At 36.8% G+C, this 12603-nt stretch overlaps 3 protein-coding genes across 6 annotated transcripts; all 3 read left to right on the forward strand.

Annotated features, from left to right (window-relative positions):
* Window positions 1-204: 204 nt before the first annotated feature.
* On the forward strand, window positions 205-4292 carry LOC127801493 (kinesin-like protein KIN-14U). Of its 2 annotated transcripts, none has more exons than XM_052336692.1 (11): window positions 205-571; window positions 721-1260; window positions 1345-1428; window positions 1501-1665; window positions 1773-1879; window positions 1971-2158; window positions 2240-2404; window positions 2489-2707; window positions 2991-3028; window positions 3157-3284; window positions 3368-4292. In XM_052336692.1, the coding sequence occupies exons 2-11, from the start codon at window positions 1056-1058 to the stop codon at window positions 3977-3979; spliced, it is 1911 nt and encodes a 636-aa protein (XP_052192652.1). In that variant the 5' UTR covers window positions 205-571; window positions 721-1055; the 3' UTR covers window positions 3980-4292. The 2 variants fall into 2 exon arrangements, with proteins under 2 accessions (XP_052192652.1, XP_052192653.1); XM_052336693.1 differs by having other exon boundaries at window positions 205-567.
* A 935-nt stretch (window positions 4293-5227) lies between these two features.
* LOC127801495 (uncharacterized) lies at window positions 5228-9600 on the forward strand. The gene is made up of 5 exons (XM_052336698.1): window positions 5228-5542; window positions 5630-5778; window positions 6601-6762; window positions 8329-8444; window positions 9306-9600. The coding sequence occupies exons 1-5, from the start codon at window positions 5338-5340 to the stop codon at window positions 9322-9324; spliced, it is 651 nt and encodes a 216-aa protein (XP_052192658.1). The 5' UTR covers window positions 5228-5337; the 3' UTR covers window positions 9325-9600.
* Window positions 9601-11306: 1706 nt separating this feature from the next.
* On the forward strand, window positions 11307-12501 carry LOC127801496 (late embryogenesis abundant protein 47). 3 transcript variants are annotated; one of them, XM_052336699.1, is made up of 3 exons: window positions 11307-11537; window positions 11634-11909; window positions 11974-12501. In XM_052336699.1, the coding sequence occupies exons 1-3, from the start codon at window positions 11490-11492 to the stop codon at window positions 12133-12135; spliced, it is 486 nt and encodes a 161-aa protein (XP_052192659.1). In that variant the 5' UTR covers window positions 11307-11489; the 3' UTR covers window positions 12136-12501. The 3 variants fall into 3 exon arrangements, with proteins under 3 accessions (XP_052192659.1, XP_052192660.1, XP_052192661.1); XM_052336700.1 differs by having other exon boundaries at window positions 11989-12501; XM_052336701.1 differs by having other exon boundaries at window positions 11999-12501.
* The last annotated feature ends 102 nt before the right edge of the window (window positions 12502-12603 follow it).

Consider the following 12603-nt stretch of genomic DNA (forward strand, 5'->3'; position numbering starts at 1 on the left):
ATTATATGATAAGTAATTTGTTAAATAATTTAATTTGAGTAGTGGTGTACAAATCTCATTTAATAAATAATAATAGTCCACTAGTTAAAAAAAAAATCTACAAGCCCAAGGCCAAAAATTCCTGTCCCAATTTGACATCCAAATGGGAATCCAAACAGGAATCCCAATATTGGGGCAGAGAGGCCGCCTTTTACTCCTCAAATTGCTACTTCGCCTCTCCCGCTCCTCACGCTGCCCTCTGCCTGAAAAGATCGTTTTTTTATTTCCATATTTAATTTTTTTTTTTTGGGGGTTTGGACAGTTCACTCCAGATCTATAACAAGCAATTCAATTCCGCTTTATTGATTTACTATTTTTTTTTTTTTTGGTTGGTCAAGGGTGACTTTGATACCCCTGATTGTGACTGTCTACACTTTACCTTACCACCTCCAATTCTGGGTCCTTGTTCAAGTGACCAATCATTGAACATAAAATCTGGGTGTCGGGCATCCGAGTTTTTGATCTCTCTCTCTCAATTCTTCACTGCATCCTTGTTGCTTAGGGATTAGAATCAACATCTTTGAGTGTGTATGTACGTATATATATATATATATATATTTGTGTGTGTGCGCAAGTATGCATAATCAAATTCTTTTGGAGCATCTCTGAGAGTGGTGTTTTCTGGGTCCAGGGTCTTTCAAACTTGTTGTTTTCTGACCTAAATCTTGATTTTCTGACCAGGGTTTCTTGGCCTTTTTCTTTTATTTGTTGTATTGAAGAGGGTTAGCTTCGGTTCTACTCCACCGTGTTAATGATGCTGTGTATCTGAAGAAAAGGGTTTGCTTGTGACTGAATCTGGCCGTACTGTACAGACATCTGAGAGAGGAAATGGGTCTTTCTGAGGATGTGGCATTGGCTCCATTTTTATCTTGTTTTAGGGTTTGAGTTGAAGAGATTTGGGTTGAATTTATTTGTTTTCTTTCTCGGAAAGTGGTGTTATTTTCCGGGGATCAAACTTGGAATTCCTCCACAAGGGTGATTGTGTTGTGTCAGTTGGCCTGGATTTTAGCCCAGAGATGCTCATTTCTACAGAGAAAGAGGAACAGATCTTATCGCCTCTAGAAATTGGAAGAGTGTATCTGAAAGAAGAATCACCTTTGGGCTTAAATCCAGACTCCGAAATGCAGGAGTCTCCGCAGGTTCCTGCTATTTCCACCCATGTAAATGTGGTTCCCGAGCACGAAAAGATTGAGTTGGAGAAGACGGTATCGAATCTAGAAGGTAATTTTTATGGCTATTGATACTTAATCTGGTTTGGTGCTAAATATTCATGATTGGAAAGTGTTTGTTGATTTGATTATGTAGGACAAATTATGGGGTTGAGGTTGAAGCAGAGGTCATTGGACGAAAAACGAAGAGAAGCATTGAATAAGATCTTAGACACCAAAGGTAAAATGCATGATAGTATGAATGATCAAGCTTCTGTTTGAACTGCTAATCAAAATTGATTCTAATTTATAGGCTGCATTAGAGTGTTTTGTCGGATTCGACCATTGCTATCAACCAAGCGGAGAATTCCGAAACCTATTGTGGTTGGGCTTGGATCAGAAAAGATTGTAATTGGATCGGCTGGAAGTAGGAAAGAATTTGGATTTGATAAAGTGTTTTCTCAGGAAGCAACCCAAGGTTGGCATGTGGATATTAAGTGTTTCTTGCATATGCTTTGTGGTCTTGTCTTCTCTCATCCTTCCCCAGTTGTTTTAATAGGTTTATACTGCATTAATATTCTGCAGAAGAAGTTTTTCTTGAGGTTGCACCAATCCTCAGATCGGCACTAGATGGGCACAATGTATGCATATTAGCTTATGGACAAACAGGGACTGGCAAGACATTCACAATGGTCAGTATGAGATGTGTAGATGCTATTTTTCTTGCACTCATCTTGTTGAGAAATCTGATGTTTGTATTTGTTCTTGTGGATGATTTTTCAGGATGGGACCAATGATTCTCCGGGGATTGTTCTTAGAGCTCTTAAGGAGCTGTTTCGCCAAGCCTCGTTGGATGCCTCTGCTTCATTTACTTTTACGATTAGCATGTTAGAAGTTTACTTGGGTAATCTAAGAGATTTACTGGCTCCAAAATCATCCTCCTGTAGAACATATGGAGCTGTTTCAAAATGGTAAGTAGTCTGTTGCCCCATGTCCGCTTGCACACGCGCATGCACACACAGATCACTGCAGTTTGGCTGACTCTTGTGTAGCCATCTCAATGTTCAAACAGATCTGAAGGGATTCATAGAGATTGAAGGTCTGACAGAGGTGGAGACCTCTAATTTCTCAAAAGCAAGTTGCTGGTACACCAGGGGTAGGCGGGTCAGATCTACTTCATGGACTAGTGTCAATGAGGCATCTAGTAGATCACATTGGTGGGTTCTTGGTTGATTTAAAAAATTTCCCTTTTTAGATGAATTGATTGGACTTACATTATCTGTCTAGTTACGTATGTCTAGCTTGACAAGGATCAACATTTTTCGACGCGAGGAAGCTTCAGGAGGATATGCAGAAGCAAGCAAATTGTGGATGGTTGATCTTGGAGGAAGTGAACGATTGTTGAAAACGGGAGCCACTGGCCAAACACTCAATGAGGGAAGGGCCATAAATCTTTCTCTTTCGGCACTTGGTGATGTAATTGCTGCCCTAAGACGAAAACGAGGTCATGTTCCATACAGGTGAGTTTCTAGTGGGTATGATTTTCAGCTTCTAATGCCATTGCTTTTCATTTTTTGTTAAGAGATAACTCGGCCTGTATCAAGTGAGCAGGAGAATATCTGTGTTTCAGGAACCATGTTAGGTTTTAGGTGACTATTTTCTCTTCCTGAGTAAACTCTACACTTTACCCGCAGAAGTTGCAAGCTAGCTCAGATTCTTTTCTGATTGACTTTTACACTTAGCTGCAGCGATTGCAAGTTAACTCATATTCTTTCCTGATTAAACTTTACACTTTATTTGCAGAAATAGCAAGCTAACTCAGATTCTTAAAGATTCCCTTGGTAAAGTATCTCATGTCCATCTTTCTTTAATGGACATCATAACTTTACTGTTGTCACTAGCAAACCAAACCAGACATGTCTACTTAGTTCATACGTATTGGGGTTCGTTTGTTTTACAACTGCTTTAGGTGATGGGTCGAAGGTGTTGATGCTAGTGCATGTAAGCCAATGTGAGGAGGATGCTGGGGAAACAACCTGTTCGTTGGCTTTCGCACAGAGAGCAAGAGGAATAGAATCCTCCAGAGAACTTGGGGAGGTAGATTCTGTTCTTTCTTCATAACTAAATCAAGCAGATTTCAAAAAATTGTCAACGGTTATGATCTCAGTGTATCATTTCAGGACCTGAAAAAGCAAAAGGAGAAGAGGATTGCCGAGCTTGAGGAAGAGATGAGGAATGCTGAGGAAGAATATCAGAAAGTTAGCAATCAAATACAAAAGGCTGAGTTCTTGTTAAGTGAAAACAAAAGGTTGTTCTCAGCCATGTATGAGGTTGTTCAGGAGGAGGGTAAGACTCCCACAAGTGTTGTGGAAGGGTCCAGAGAAGTCCTGGAAACACCTAGAACATCTGAAAAAGTAACTAAAGAGAAAGCTACCGCTTCTGTGCCTCGGTTCATGAGTTCCACCACGGCCAGTCGCCAGAGGCAGCATGCTGCTGAAAGAGATATTGATGCCAGATCGAGACTTTTGAGGTCAGGAGCTCGCAGATCAGTGCAAACTTCAGCTTCTCAGTCTCTCAGCTACACAGATCCTCATTTCAGAGCACTTCTTCTGAAATCAAACGAAAAATCCCATCATGGAGAGACAAAGACCCCCCTCAGCGATAGCACCAAATGCAATCTTTCAGATTCCAATCCTTCCACCATACTGCGTGCCAAGATGATCAGTTCTTTGGATCCAAACTTGAAAATCACTCTCACTCGTCACAGAAGAAGAATGTCTGACCTGAGCTAAGTGTATAAGTCACTGCTAACTGGTCATTCTTTTCTTCTTAATGGTATAATGTGATTATGGTTTTGGGTTTCTAATCTATAGGTTTCAAATACAGTGTGTGTTGTGATATCATTGACTTTCTTAAGGGTGTGGTTTGATAAGGCGTGTTGGATCCCTGAGTTATTTGTTTACAGGATCCTTGCAACTGACATGGTTTGTTTAGGTTTTTAGAGATTTGAAGAAAGCTTCCTTGTAATTATTTGTAATGTTCTGTCCTTCAAATTTTCGACCTTGTCATCGACAATGAAACTTAAGCTTTCTAATTTGTTCATAATTCTGCCATTGCATCACTGTCTGTCAAATATCTGTTGGGTATCGGCTACTTGTTCAGAACAATTTTGTGATATGCATTGTTGGTCTTTGTGATGATCAATTGCTTTAGAAGTACACAATTTTGTGATCTGCATTATTGGTATGATCTACTCTTAGCAAGTGGCTTTTTCTCTCCTTATCTGACTTGCAAGTTCCATGGTTCTCAGGTTACCCAATATTGAATGCTTTTGGCTTGTTCTTTCAAGATTGAATTTTTTTACCTGTATTCATCCTCACCCTGTTATTTTGCTTATGTGCTTGTGTTTTTTAAGCTTACTCTGTTGGGAAATTGCTGTCGTACTTTTGGGTATTGGTATTTAAGATGTAATGTAAAATAAAAATATTTTATTAAGGATAAAGATGAGTGTCGTATAAAAATAAGAAAATATCATATACAAGAAAAGTGTGTCGTTTTCATTTTCGTACAATCTAACTAAGGGTATATTATTATAAAATTTATATTTTTCAAATATTAATTATTTTTTTATTTTTTCCTAACTCTTTGAAGTGCTTGATAAGTCTTTGCATCCATTTTGAAATGCATTATGTTTTTTTTATGACATTGAGAGTTGATTTATAAAATTAAAATTATATTGTTGACTCTTTCTAATAGAATTAAAACCCAAAATGGTTATATTAATATGAAATAATAGAGACAAAATATTAAAAATAAATATTATTATTTAATAAAAATACTACAAATGATATTTAAGGGGCAAATTTTATGTGAGTAGTAGTATGTTAGCAAAATGATGTGATCGTATATTCGTATTACCGTTATGTTATATTTTATTACCGTTATAAAAAATACACAAAATGACGTCGTATGTTGGTAATCTAAGGGTCAGAGTCAAACTCAAACCCTCGGGCCTAAAACCCTATCGATTTATGGGGAATCATGATCATTCCATCGTCCCCAATGGTCAGTCGCCGGAGAGAGAGACAAAAAATCTGCGGAACACTGTTATCCGTATTATGTGAATCGACCGTTGTATCTATGTATCACGATGATTCGTCCGGCCAGGCTTTTCTCGTCGAGTTACCCTTACGGACACTCACAGCAGCGGTGGATCTTCACCTCGAGGCAGCTCGATGGGTCGTGGAAGGACAAGATCAAAGGGGTTTTCACCGGCCAAAAGTCTGCCGCCGCCGCCCCTGCGGCTGGTCCTTCCCAGTCCACCGAGGACTCTTCCCAGTCCTTCACCCTCCTCCGTAAGTGACCAACCATTTCACAAATCAACTACTGAATATTGCGATCTATATATGTATATAATATAATTATATGTATATATGTTGTAGGGTTTGCGGATGAAATGAAGAATGCGAGGAAGTTGGGAACCTTCAAGCAGCATATAGTCGGGCGAAGCAGCGAAGCCACCTTCGCCGACGCATTCGAAAAGCAGGAGGCCATTATCCGGTATCTTGGAGGTTTTGATCCTACTGGACAGGTTGCTTTTATTTTCATCTTGCTTTCAAGCGGAAGATGTAGAAATGACTAGGGAGAATTAATTTAGGCAACATTTCTAGGTGGGATTAAGACTTGATATATTATTGTTATTATCTGCTGTTTACACTATAGTATACTTGTTATAGTGGCATCTACACATAAGATTTGACACCAGCTTATATCTTAACTGGATTTCTTTCAATACATTTTCTTTTCTCGAGTTTGACTGATGATGTAAAAATTATTAAAAAAAACACACACAACACACACACTAAAAGGATCGTGATTGTTGATTTCAATGTTGATGCCTTTGATCGTGTGAAAAGGTTTTAACAATATTAGTCCAGTATAATTGAACATAAGCAAATTAGTAGCTCTCAGCATATTTTAACTAAAATGTGCAGCATTATCCACATGTGATCATACAAGAAGTGCATGTACATTGAGATACCAAGAACGCTTTTCCTGTTTAGGTATTGTGGAATTGCTGTATAAGCACACATCTACACCCAATTTCTTTGTCTTTTGTTATTTACTTCAAAAAATCTCACCTTGTCTGATACACATTACATGGTAATTTTGTAATCTTTCTCAATAAAGATTTGAAGGGTGTTTTCATGGCTAATCCTGAATATTAGATTGTGCCATGGTAAAATTATTCTGTCTCACTGTTGTTTTACTGGGCCACCAGTCTAGGTTGCTGTAATGAATAATTGGATGTTGATGAACTGCAAACATTTGAAGCTGAAGACTGTGAATACGTTCAACTTGTTTCCTTCCATTCACCATTTGGCTCAACTTTTCTTTGTTTTATCAATTGTAGGATCTCCAAAGTAGCCAAAAGCAGGAAACAGCAAAGCATTGTAACTGCACACTCATTGATGTTGAGAACGCCTTGGCAAAGTTTACTTGGGCTAAAGAAGCGCACATGAAAATTGAGAAGTTAAAGGAAGAAGGGAAGCCAATGCCAAAGAGCTTAGCAGAGGTATTTGGAAAATTTCTGCCTATACAGTTCCATTTTGTGTGTGTGTTATATGATTCTGAAGTTTTTATTTATGGATGATTGTGACCATTAGAAATTATTTTGGTTTTTTTCCTGAATTCCATTTTGATTTCCACAAGAATGAATAGTGTGATTAATTAGATTTACAGTTAAGAGAGGTTCAGTTTTGTTAATTGAGTTGTGTCTAGCTCTAGTTGCAAGGAATAATTGGCATTTATGTCTGTTATGGAACATGCTTTCTCATCTTCACGAGAACTGGTGTCCTAAAAGTGTGCTTACTTGATAAATGATTATGATGGTTTACCAGTTAGTAGGATAGTTATTGTTTTCAAGAGTGGAACTGAGTTAGGGGGATTGGTTCTATGCATAGAATTTTCTACTCTGTCAGAGTTTGGTATGTTAAGCATAATCGTGAGAGGTTGAAGGACTTTTAGAAGTTTGTTGTCTGGGTTAATGTGGGGGTGGGGGTTGGCTGACGGTTAGATTTTGGATGAATAACTGGTGTTGTAATAGGCTCTGATGAGATGTTTCTGTGATCTTTTTAGGATGCTTGTGAATTACGAAGTGATTGTAGCTTAGTCTCTCTTTTTCTCATTTTGGAGTTGTTTGGTCCCCAGGTTCTAGGCTTGATTTCCAGTACTGGGAAACAAACATTTTGCCAACTCTTTATGGCTTGCTTTACTAGATAACAGTGTATCTGGTAATTGAGCATGAGAAGACAGATGGATATCCCATCTCAAGGGGGAACTTTTACAGTTTGCTCTTTTTGGAGCCCTTTGTGATAAATGGACCCTGGCTTTTCCTAGAAAGTAGTTTGATAGCTGGTCATTCCTCTGCAATTTTCATTCTTTGCCTCAACTACCCTTGGATCCATGAATTGGACATCAAAAAGAAGAAAGGAAAAACACTAAATGTGGTTTTGGGTATGAAAAATTAGGCTCTGGACATTAAAAAGAATAAAGAAAAAATAGTATTAAAAGTATGAAAAATTAGGTAACCAGTGTAAATTTGGTTTTGTGTACTTGTTATAAATTTTGTAGCTGATACCTTATTCTGTAAATTTTATTGGATTCATTTAATTGCATAAGAAATGTGTCCGCTGGAAGTCAGGATCCTTAAATTTTGATGTTCAGAGCCTTATCTCCTCTTCCTTTCTCTGAAATTTATGAGGAACTGAAACACTAAGATCCTGTTCTCTTTGTTGTTTTTAAGCTATTTTTAATTTTTCAAAACAGTGAAAACGTGTTTACTTCAATATTTTCAAAAACACATTTTTGAAAACAAGGAAAAATTTTGTAAAGAAAACTCAAAATAACAAAAAGTCGTTTTGCCTGTTTTCATTACAAATACACTCAAAATTTTCAAAACGCAGAAAATGCTACAGACAAAAAAAACGTACTTTCAGCAATTTCAAAATAGACACTAAAAACACAAAATTAAAAATGAATTCAAAACTGAAAACTGAAACACGAAAAAAACAACCTCTAAATTATTTCAATAGCTAGCTCTTTGGTGATTTACTCAATAATATTGGTATATGTTCTGTAGGTTCAAAAGCTAATGGGTTCAACACCACTGGATCTTGCCCGATCGAATTTGGCTAAAAGTGGGCAAATAAGTAGAAATGCACCCTGCCCGTGTGGTTCCAACAAGAGATACAAAAGGTAACCCCCTTTTTTAAGGGTTTTCCTGAACTGCTGTAATTACTGAAACCTTGTCCCAACTTCAACTAAGGGATTTGGATTACTTATGTAACACTATCACTGCTGCTTGGTTACTGATTCAAATAAAGTGCTTGTTATTTGCTGTTTTGAGGGATAGCTTGGTTTCATCAGGCAGAGAAAATTTTCACATGAAACATTATTTATTTTTCTGCTAAAACCAAGTTTAAAATAATCTATAAAACAGTGCTTTTATAAATAATGACTCTTCAATTATCTGTATTTGGAGGCACTACCAATATATGTATTTGCATTGCTTTTGCACACTGCAGAGAATTGACAGATGACTTGCCTAGCTAGGTTTCATTACTGAAGAAGGATATTGTTTATGCTCATGTTCAACAAGCAATTTTGTGGGATAGTTTTGTAACACCAATATACAATGGCCATGTTTATTCATGGGATAAAGCTATGCCATGTTACTTTCTGATATTGGGTATAGTGACTTCCTTATATTGCACATGCATTGTGTTTTTTGCTAGTGCACCATAATGGCTCCCTAGCAACTTTCACTGAAAGGCATTTGAGCTTTTTTTGTCCTTGAAATATCAAATCTGCAGAGTTTCTCTTCCCTGATGTAGCATCCCACATGATCCGCACATCCGGTCTATGTAGGGCTGTTCCTTCTGGGTGAAGAGTACCTCCATCAACAAATAATCCTGCTTATGTAGTGTTTATTTTTACTGAATTAATTCACTACTTCGGCCACATACATGTGTAGAAAATTAACCAAAATTGTTGTGAGGATATTTTTTTTCTCAAGTGGCTTAAAAAACTTATTTGTCCATTCATTGTTGGTTTAAGGTGCTGTGGGAAGGATTGACGAGATTGAAGTAGGAGCAGACATATTGGAATCATCAATAGAACCAAATTTTGAAGTCCATCACTGGATGTACGAGTGATGAACCCTTCAAAGGAAGCGGAATAGATTTGAAATTCCAGGAAGGTTTTTTGGCGGCTGTTGCCTGGTGCTTGTGTTTTGGTCATTGGTGGTGAGTTTGACAATTGCTTATCAATCTTGCCAGTGATTTTGAGATTGAATAGACTCAATTAAATCAATTTGCAAAAGCCCTGTGGCGGCTTATCTTTTCTTCTTCCATCCTTCTGTGAGCTTTTATTTAGTTTGCATCTTGTTATTTTTGTGTTGATTCTATTACATATGGGGCAGCCTAGATCAGGAACCATGTTGTGTGGAGAGGACCATGGGGTTTAGCTAGAGGTGAAAATATTCAGTATAATCGTGATACATACCACATCATTAAACTAATGTGGTGTGGCATGGTCGTCCTATTTTGGTGTGCCTTGATCGTGATAATTTCTTCTCTCGTGAATCAAGAGCAATAGATTGCTTTAGACACTAAATTTTGATGAAAATCACATGGCCATAATGAACTATCTGCACAATTTATGTAATGTTGTGAAGAAAACCGGATATTTTGACATTTGATTCTATGTAAATGTAACCAAACGGTTTAATAAAGTGACACCTGGTCAAAAATGACATTGTGCCAAACTACTACTAAGTGGTGTCTTTTTGACTCATTAGTAATGAATTTACAAATTTAAACAAGAACTTTACGGATCATAGTTATTAAAACTAAATAGATTAGTTTGAGAATTGGTTAAAAGTGAATGATGTTCTATAATTAAAAAAAAAGGGGTAAATTTTAATCTTTATCAAACCAAAAAGTACTAAATAGCCCTCAATTTTTAAAGATTTATTTTCCGCAATAGAGAAGTAATTTAGTTTTTGCCAAAAAAAATAAAAATTAAAAAAACATTGAAAAGTACTAAATAGCACTCAATTTTTAGGAAAAATGAAGACTTAGTGGAAGAAGGAAAGTGAACACAACAAAATGTGTAAGCTTATTTATTTTTTGGGCATATAAATATATTACATCGATCTATTCATGCCAAAAAATATGAATTCATTTCAACTCGATTAAAATATTTAACAAGTTTTACTTAAAATTTAGTCTAACATAATGCTAATTTGTGTCATTTTTCCAACAGAAGATATTGTCAATAAGGCTGGTTTACGCCGAGAACAAGGCTTCAGAGAGGATGCTCACCTGGATTTGCGAGAGAATGGCCTCTTAGGAAGCATATATATATATATATATATATAGTTTTTGATAAATTTAAAATGTAATTTATCTTAACTAATTCTATCACTCAATCAAAATATTATTTAATCTTATAAATAATATATTTTAAGTCGATATCTGCATTCGCGTCGAGTAACATAAACAATGCTCGATACAAACTTATCTTTTATAAAATATTTTTAAGTTATAATTTATTTATATTATTTAATAATAAAAACATGATATTAAAAAATATTACAATAATATTTAAAAAAAATATTAAATTATCTTATATGATTGATAGTTGTGTGTGGGGCGGCAAAATAGGGGGTGGTCGTCTTCTATGTATTGGGAGGCTGACACATTCGTGTCAAACAAGATAAGAAATGTCTGACGCGAGCAGGAGATCAAACATATTTGATTATATATGCATGTATATATATATATAGGGACGAATCCATGCGTGTAAAAATATTGTTTTAATATTAAAATTATTTTTTGATATTAAAAAAATATTTTTAATATAAAAATTAATAAATTTTACTAATAATTTAGTCAAAAAAAATTTCAGTCCACCCCAAAATTTGTGATGTATAATTTTATATCTCAAAAAAAAAATTTAACCTCCTCTTTGAATTCACCCCTCTATATATATATATATATATATATACACACTAAAATCAAACGGGAGGAACAATTTTAGCGAAACAAACACCTCCACGCCAGAAAATGTGCAGAAGAGCGCCAGAGATCTGGATCTGCTGCCACGTGTCAGGCTTCAGACAGACGTTTTAACTGCCTATTGCTTCATGGACAATACATGCATACACGTGATATATATATATACGCATATATATAATTCTGAAGAATTTGAAGCTATAATTTCTCAGTACTGATCACGATGAGCCAGGAACAGCCGAGGAGGCCACAGCCCGAGGACGAGGAGCGAGTTGAGTATTAGGTTTCGGAATTTATACGCTCTAATGATGGTAATGGCGATATCATCCAAACTAAACAAATTAACAACATTGATTCACTACTGCAGGTGGTTCTGCAACCAGAACGGCTTGCTCCGCCGTCGAGCTACCGAGGCACGTACGGAAGCATTACGATCGGGGAGGCACTTGAAGCTACTGCGTTGACATCGGGACGGAAGCCGGTGGATTACAGCGACGCGGCGGCGATCCAAGCCGCCGAAGTTAGGGCAACCGGCCGCGCCAACATCGTTCCCGGCGGTGTCGCCGCCGCAGCTCAGTCCGCCGCCATTCGCAATGCTCGGGTCCACGACGAGGAGAAGACCAGATTAGGCGAAGTTCTTTGCGTAAGTACTTCTCAATTATATACATGTATATATTTATATCATTAATTAGACATTCATTTGAAAGGATGCAACTGCCAAGCTGCCGGCAGATAAGCCGGCGACCAGACGAGATGCTGAAGGGGTGATTGGCGCAGAACTAAGAAATAATCGAGACTTGGCTACCCGTCCGGGAGGTGTGTCAGCCTGTGTGGCTGCAGCGGCTAGGCTTAACCAGAAGAGGGATTGAAATTGATTAATGCCGGAAACCGCCTTCCTCTTGAGTGAGTTTAGTGTTCAATCTCCAACTTATCATAGAGTTTAGGGTTTAATCTCTGTTTGTATTGTTTGCCATTGGAATATGTTATTATTATCCTTTTTTGGTTCGTTTCCGTTTAGTGTTAGTTTTTTTATATATGATATAGAAAGAGAAGGAAGAAATCGAATGAATTTTACCCGAGATGTTTTTTGGGCATTTCAGTTTTTGCCATTTTGTTAATAAAATGAAATCCACTAGAAATTAGTGGAACTAAAAACAGTGAAATGGATTTAAAATACTTTCTTCTCAATTGGAAGAGCCATGAACAAATATTAAACAAATAACAACGACATCACCCTTCATAATTTGATATCTTGCCATGCAAAAAGAGAAAGGTAGGGGTGCTAGAAATCTTCTTTAGACGTGACTATCAGGGTTCTTTATTGTTAGAAATTTTCA

Source organism: Diospyros lotus, chromosome 5 (genome assembly GCF_014633365.1).
Source record: "Diospyros lotus cultivar Yz01 chromosome 5, ASM1463336v1, whole genome shotgun sequence".
In the NCBI taxonomy this organism is placed as follows: domain Eukaryota; kingdom Viridiplantae; phylum Streptophyta; class Magnoliopsida; order Ericales; family Ebenaceae; genus Diospyros; species Diospyros lotus.